The 7,702-nt window shown below is 36.3% G+C and overlaps 1 protein-coding gene across 1 annotated transcript in view; it reads left to right on the top strand.

Annotated features, from left to right (window-relative positions):
• LOC104410763 (protein Hook homolog 1-like) overlaps positions 1–7,261 on the top strand; it is a gene marked incomplete at both ends in the record, with an annotated part of 9,209 nt that extends 1,948 nt beyond the window's left edge. The window contains 6 exons of the mRNA XM_010021021.1: positions 103–153; positions 1,632–1,764; positions 2,651–2,718; positions 3,962–4,024; positions 4,506–4,589; positions 7,095–7,261. Of these exons, the coding sequence (XP_010019323.1) occupies positions 103–153; positions 1,632–1,764; positions 2,651–2,718; positions 3,962–4,024; positions 4,506–4,589; positions 7,095–7,261 (566 nt within the window). The remainder of the gene's footprint in view (positions 1–102; positions 154–1,631; positions 1,765–2,650; positions 2,719–3,961; positions 4,025–4,505; positions 4,590–7,094) is intronic.
• Positions 7,262–7,702: the final 441 nt, after the last annotated feature.

Below are 7,702 nucleotides of genomic sequence, written 5' to 3'. Positions count from 1 at the left end.
GATTCCTATCATCGAGCTGTTATGTAAACATTTTATTATGAATTATTATTAAAAGAATTTTAATTAAGGCCTGTAACCTTCTCTTTCATGTACAACAATTAGTCCAGTAATCTGAAGAAGATACTGCAAGGAATTATGGACTACTATCATGAGGTATGGAAAAAACATCATTTTTTTGGTTGTTGTTCTAACCATTAAACTTTGATTGTTGTCCTTCTACACCTGGGTGTTTTATTTTCTTGGCAAAGAAATTTATTTGAAGGACTTTCCTGGCAGAAAGGAAATGAGAATTAACTGGTTAAGTGGGAGGTATGAGTGAATGTAATATTAATTTGAGTAGGTGTATTTTAGATAAAGCTCTTCGAGTATAATCTGGAAACCATATCTCTATCATTGCCCAGGTAAGTGTCACAAGGACCAAGCTGCAGAATCCTGTTGGCTTTTGTGCATGGATTCATATTTGCTCTTGGCTAGTGAAGTTTTAATCCTTTTGTACACAACTGATTCAGCAAGCCTAATCTAGGTTTTATGGTACTCACTTGGAAGCTGGGAGAGAAGTTACAAATCCTCCTGGATGTAGAAAGGATGACAGTTCATTCTCTCATGCTGTCTGAGTGTGGTAGCTATAAATGAGTGCTGTATATTGAGGTTTTTTTAAACAAATGCTGTGTTTTGTATGGAGCTTGATTGCAGTAATGTAATGGGTATGGTACAGAAAAACTTACCAGATCATCTTACGGCTTCCTGCTCTCACCTGGGCTTAGTTGTGATACAAAGTGCCAAGCCTTCCTGAATAGCCAGGACTGAGGCTCTCTGACAAGGCCAGAAGTAGAACTTCTTTAGGTTTATGAGGAATATATTTCTAAGAACTAGGGAGCAATTGAATTTGGAAGCATTTTTAATTCCTTTTTTTAATTGGTAGAATAAACTAATTCTTTCATATTTGAGGTTTAGCCCAAGAACTTTAACTTCCTGCTGTCACTTTTCCCTGTATAAGTGGTCACTTAGCTAAACCCCCAGTTAACAGACTTTCAAAACATGTGGTTTTGCCAGAAAAAATTTATAGAACTCTTATAAGTGCATAACTTTGTTTCACTAAATAATTGCTAGGTGGTTGGCATGTATATTTTTTAATGCTGTCTACTTTAGATTAAATTTAGGCCTATTCAGAGAAACAGCTGAGGTGTCAAATATGGTAAAGGTTATTGGCTAGCAGTGGATTGAATACCCCATTCCCCAAAACATATCCATGCTGAGGGATGGAAACAAACATTTGGAATGGTCTTTGGTGGTGCTGGAGAGGCACTGTGTATGCCATCTGTGTTTCATGTATGAAGCCCTGTAACAAATGAGTTAAGAACATCTGCTTTATCTAGGCCTCTTCAGATTTCCTAATCTGATACTGTTATCTGTGTACTCTTCCATAAGCAAATATCTTTAGTGTGTCTCCACGCTTAATGTTTTAAAATCTTTCCATAAGGTTTATAGTAACAAACTTATTAATAGACCATTTTCTCTATCTGGTTTACTGAGTCCAGGTTTCTTACATGATACCAGATTTTTATATACAGAAGTGGGAGTCTACTTTCTCTCTTCTATTATTTTTTGCTTTTATTTTTTACTTTCTCCAGTTCTTAGGTCAACAGATTTCAGAAGAGCTTATTCCAGACTTAAACCAAATATCTGAGAACTCAGATCCCACTGAACTGGGCAGGCTTCTGCAGCTTATTTTAGGCTGTGCAGTCAACTGTGAAAGGAAGCAAGGTATGCACTATCCTAACCTGTTCAACAAACAGCAAACTGCCTCGGGTGATTGCTAAGGTGGATGAGATTTTCTTATGTATTAAAAAGTCTCTGTTGTTAATCTGTTACGTGCCTATTCTGAAATTGGAGTTCACTTAAATGCAGAAAATACCTGGGGAAAGTTCTGCAAATAAAGCTCAAAACTTCGCTCAGGGTAGGTTTAAAAAAAAAAAAGTCTGAAGTGTGTATGGATTATTCATATTTGTTAAAATATATACAAAGACCTAAAACTTTCAAATGCCAATCAAATCAAATTAAAAACTTGTATTGGAAACTCTTGTTTGTCTGTAGAAGTTCAAGACTGAATTAGTTGAGTTTTCAGACTGCTTAATGTTCTAGTGGCTAAGGAATCCTCAGCACGATTCTGTTAGTAACAGAAGTGTGACTCCTATGTAGTCTGAAAAGACCTCATCAAAGAGTGTTTGGGAAGTAAGCTGTCAGGCTGCACTGGGAATGAAGATGCCAGCAATTACCTTTTTCCATTAAGTTTTATTTATTAAGTCAATTGCAGGCTTGCTGACTCTTTGGAAAAGCTTATGCATATACATACATAGATGAATGTATGAAAAAAGAACCATGTAAATACAGATGGCTTCAAACCTCCTTGCTCTACTATGCATAGTATTAATTTGTTAATTTAAGAAATTATAATCTCGTTTATCTACCATATTACTGAATAATAGTATTGTTGGTTAACACTGGTGCTCTGCGTTAAATGAGCACTACCTATTTTGAAGAAGCTTTATAGAGAATAGTTTCTCCTGGATCTCTCTGCAAATGGTATGTCATGTTACCTAAGCCATTAAAATGAACGTTGTCATGACTTGCTACAAATTGTTTTTCACAGAACACATACAAAATATCATGACCCTTGAAGAGTCTGTTCAACATGTTGTTATGACTGCCATTCAAGAGGTAAGTAATAAGTCATAGCCTACAACAGCAGTCAACATCTATTTGTCAATTTTCGTGAATTCTTTATCCTAGCAAAGGTCAGGGAAGAGTGTAAATACTTCCCTAAATTATCTGGAAGTGTCAGGATGAAGAGGTCCCAGACCCCAACCACGGGGTCTTGATTTTAGTCTTGTATGTCCAAACATATAACTTACAGAAACAAGAAATGCTTAAGATTTCCTGTTTCACACAAGAAATGTGTCTTGTTACCAACTATCCATTATACTGGAGTCAGTTTATGAAATCTCTGTCTCTGAAATTTCTGTCTCAATGCTGTAGTTAAGCTGATTATAACTGTTTGTGAGGCTACATTGTTCTCGCAGACCATTCCAGCATCTGATTTACAAACTCCCAGCTGCATCTTTTCTATTCTTGTCATGGTGTGCTCCTCCTGCACTTCTAATTTGTCGTTAGCTGGATCATTTTAGTGATCCAGCTCACGGCATAGCTCAACAGCCACTTGCATCTGTGAGCTTTGGGAGTGTGAAGCAGAGTGTGGAGGGAGGCAAAACCTAAGTGCTGACTTTGAAGAAAATACAGTGTGTAATTGCACCCTTATCAAGGTAACAGTGGAGTTGGCAGCAGGCTTTAAAACTTAGATTTACATTGACTGTATAGTCTTTAAAGCTGTAAATGTCCCATTCAGAGACATAAACTCCATAAAGCTCTTGTTCTTTGTATTCTGACTTATCAAACTTTCTTTCTGAAGAAGGTCTAGAAATAATAGTGTAATTCCTGAGTAAGAAGTAAAGCCCTGTAATTGCTGAGGAACATACTGTGTACACCTTTGTACTGGAGATCAGTGAGAGCTATGCTATGTTAATGTTTCCATTGCTTAATGGCAATTAATGTGACACATGGTCTGATAGCTATTAAATTAATTGAATGAAATCCCATCCTCCAGTTCACTGCATTTTAACTTGATTAGGGGTTGGCATGAACTTCAACAGATCACATCCAATAAGATGGATAACTTTTTTTGGGGGGGAGGTTGTGAAAGCTAGAAAAGTAATGTTATTCTAGACTTGTTTAAATCCTCTACCAACCATAAGGTGGGGTATTTTGTAATTAATAATCATCTGTTTTGATACATTGAAGGGATGCAAAAACATTTGGAAAATACAATTGCTACTCAGTGGACAGTGAATTTACAAATATTTAACCTCTAATTTGATCTTCTTTTTACTATGGCCTCTTTCTGTAGCTAATGAGCAAGGAAGTAACGGGTCCTTCCACGTGTGATGCATCAACTGACATGGAACAGCAGGTAACTGCCTAGTATTTGTTGCTGTTGTAGTTCAAGCCTGAACAATAAGTTGGTATCTTGCCATCCCTTAAGTAAAAAAGCATTGCACATAAAATGAAGTTGTCTTTATGTCTTTAAAAGTAGCTGCCCATAAAGGAGCACCAGCATTTCTATTCTAAGATGAAGAGTGATTGGTTTAACAGGCAGGGATTTTGAAATTATGACAACATGAATGTGCCTATATTTGGTTTTGTTATGCTTTTAGCTTAAGTTGTTGTGTTGAATCTGGATGTTACTGTGAGTTTCAATACTTCACTTAATACATGTAGTAGTCATTTAAAATGAAGGTAAAATGAACAGAGTACATATAGGTTTCTGTATCAATGTGCGCGCCTAAAATCCTTCTTAAGCAATTGTACACACAGTTGAGATGATTTGGAAACTAGAACTGTGAGTACTTTGGGTATGGACCAGAATGATTGACTATCTTATTTTTTAAAAGCTTAAAAAAGCTTTGGAAGATCTTCAGGAAGCATTAGCAGAAAAAGAAGAGTTGGCACAAAGATGTCAAGAGCTGGATTTACAGGTAAGAAACAGCAAGTTGCTTTTTTCTTTAATATGTAGTGGTGTTGCTGTTAAGATGCAGAAATTCTGAAGGGCAAAGTAAATTTTGCATTTGTTAAGTTATATGAGAATTCATATCTGTTTATGGGGGGAAAAACAACCCTTCTGTACTCCTAAATGTAATTACTGGAAATAGTTTCATGACGGAAATGTAAACTGAGGTCCTCTGCCTGCTGTTGACTCAAAGGTTGTTTGGTCTGCTAGCTTTATGTTTACCCTTAGTAGCAGGTACCATCAAAGCAATGTCATAGTGGCTCTAAAAATTGCCTATTTCATTTGTAGTCACTGCTTCCTCTGGTCTTTTGAACTGTGTCCAAAACATCCAGTTCGTATAATCAGTCATTAGATTTAACCATAGGAAATTGATGCTGTTTTCAATGGGAGTTGATGATGGACTAAAATGTGAGATTTATTTAAAAGTTCCTAATTTTTTCCTCATACACAGTTGAAAGATGGAGGATATTTCAGGAATTAAAGAGAATGGAAACTAATAGATCCTTGTTAGAGTTTTCAAACCACACTGATAATAGCCCTACTTCATAACAATAAATAGGAACTTGCATTTCAATCCCCTTTTTAAAGAAAATCCATTTGTTAGCCCTAAGTTTTGACTTGATATTTCTTTTCCTTTTTTTTTTGAGGCAGTGGTAAGGCTTCCTAGTGTAAGCAGAGATCTAAAAATGCTTGTGAGCAGTATGGGCAGGAGAAAAGGTTTTCTTTTGAATGGGCAAGGGGCTTGATTTGACACTTGAATTGTTGTTACATTGTTGACAGATGATTGAGTTGTTAAACTTCAAAAAGTGTGTTCACTGTTCAAAAGCTGTCCTTTCTAGAGGTGCTGGGATAACAGTTTACTCACACTTTACTCTCCCATTAAGAGTCTTAGTATGTCGCACTAGAGAAGTCCCAGGCTTTCTCCTGTCTCCCACAAACTTCTCTCTTGAGGTTTCTCAATGATAAGTTATAAAGCCAGTTGCTCATAACATAGGTTGGGCCAGGTGAAGGCATGAAAGGTGTTTGAGGGAAAGGTATAAACACATGAGTTAATGACACCAGAGATTTTTAATACTGTGGTGTGTTTTAAACTATCTTTTTGTGTCGACCTTGACACCAATTCTATTATGTTGAAATAATAGAAAAGAAGAAGAGAAAGATAACAGAAAGGAACAGAGAAAAGATGAAGAACTTGCTCTGGGTTGTGCAGTAGGTTTTTTCTTTGTGATTGTTGTGCATGTTTAAAGAATGGCTGAACCTTGAACAGGAAGTATTATACTCAGTGAGGCTAAGATATGCCCTCTACACCTCTTAAGGTGTTTTGTGTGCATGTATGCAGTAAACACCTCTAAGGTGTTTTGTGTGCATGTATGCAGTAAAGTGACATCTGGTATGTAAAAAGGAATGAACCTAAAAGCCAGCACCTAATGAAGTGGGTTTGTTTTTTACATCTGTTTGACTGATAGGCTTTTGAATTATGATCATAAACAGTTTCTTAATATTGCATACTCTAGGTTATATCTGATGCTTAATCTAATAATGTCACCATGTTATGTTTTTATTTTATTGATTTGAAGCCGTAATATTGACTGACGCTTCTCATCTAAACTAATTCTTAATAAATTCACTTGTAAGGTCTCAGTCTTCCTTGATATTTTCCAAGAGTATAAGAAAGGTAGGTTTTCTTTATGATTCAGGAAAACATAACCCAAAAAGCATATTGTCCCTGTTTAAATGCCAGTTAACTAACACATGCTACATGCTCTTATGTTTGACAGGATGTTAAAATTAACACAGCAGCTTTCACTAGAAAAACTTTGAAGGTTCTATCCTCTTAATCCTTCCCCATTTTATGGCTGTTAATATACTTACTGTTCCAACAAAGTGTTGTATTCTCATTTGCTTAGCTGTGAACACTTTCAATATCAAACCTGTTTGTTGCAAACAAAATGCATGCTCTCTATGAAGCTGCCTAGGTTTTTTCTGTTGCGTGTGTGCTTACCAGCTTATGGCGCCTGAAACCGCTTCTTGCGCAACCATCCACTGCTGAGCGCACGGCAGTACTGTGGTAATGTGCTAGCCAGTGCCATCCTGCTTCTTATTGTTAAGCACAAGCAAGATGGAGAGTACCTTTACACCTATTTATATTTTATAATTACTTTTTGTATGGCGTCCGTGGTATCCTTTTTAATGAAAGTACCAGTTTCTCTCCATATCACGTTGTCCGCCTTTATCATGGTTTGTAACAAAAATTGTCGTCTTATTGTTTTTAGAGGTATTTTTTCTTTAGTGCTTCATAACTGTCATACACTAAAGCGTCTGTATGCTCAAGTATGCTGTGTGAATTACGTTCTAAAATCTCTAAACGCTCAGACCTTTTTCATAAACTAATTTGGTGATGTATTGCTGTCTTGCTTTAGCTCTTTCCAGTTGGACAGGTCTTACAGTGGTGATGCTGTTTTATCTGCACTAGGTGGCTGCCCTCCAGGATGAAAAAACCAGCTTGATGTCAGAAAATGAAATTATGAATGACAGGCTAGAGCAATTAGATGACTCTCTTGATGATCCAAATACTGTGGTTGCAAAAAAGTATTTTCATGCACAGTTGCAGCTGGAACAACTGCAAGAAGAAAACTTCAGGTATGAAGTAATTTGTCTCAGAAGTCTCTCACTTGAGATGTTAAATACATCCCGAGAATTTCTGGTCACTTTTAGGATTTTCCATCTCTGTTTCTTTTGTGATAAAAGCTTTCTGTATAAATATGTATAAACATATTTTAAAGACAGTCCCTACCTTTAAAAAGAAACCTTTTCTCGTTGTAGAAAATATTACTTTGTAATTGCCATATTGTAGCCATTTTACATGTCAAAAATAGGTGATGGAGGATAGAAAATGAGTGCCAAAGTGATTTGTGTGTAAATAAAACCAACCCATAACCCCTCAAACCCACCATATCTGTTTAATGTGCTGATTTCTTCTACATATTAGTCTTTCTCCGTGTGATCTGTAGGGGGGGATCACTTTTCATGCGATCCTTTGATACTGATACAGTAAATTTATAGAATCATAGAATAGTTAGG

Source organism: Nestor notabilis, unplaced genomic scaffold, assembly GCF_000696875.1.
Source record: "Nestor notabilis isolate BGI_N333 unplaced genomic scaffold, ASM69687v1 scaffold17258, whole genome shotgun sequence".
Lineage (NCBI taxonomy): Eukaryota > Metazoa > Chordata > Aves > Psittaciformes > Psittacidae > Nestor > Nestor notabilis.
The sequence above is the reverse complement of the archived record's forward strand: the minus strand, read 5'-3'. Positions and strand labels throughout refer to the sequence as shown.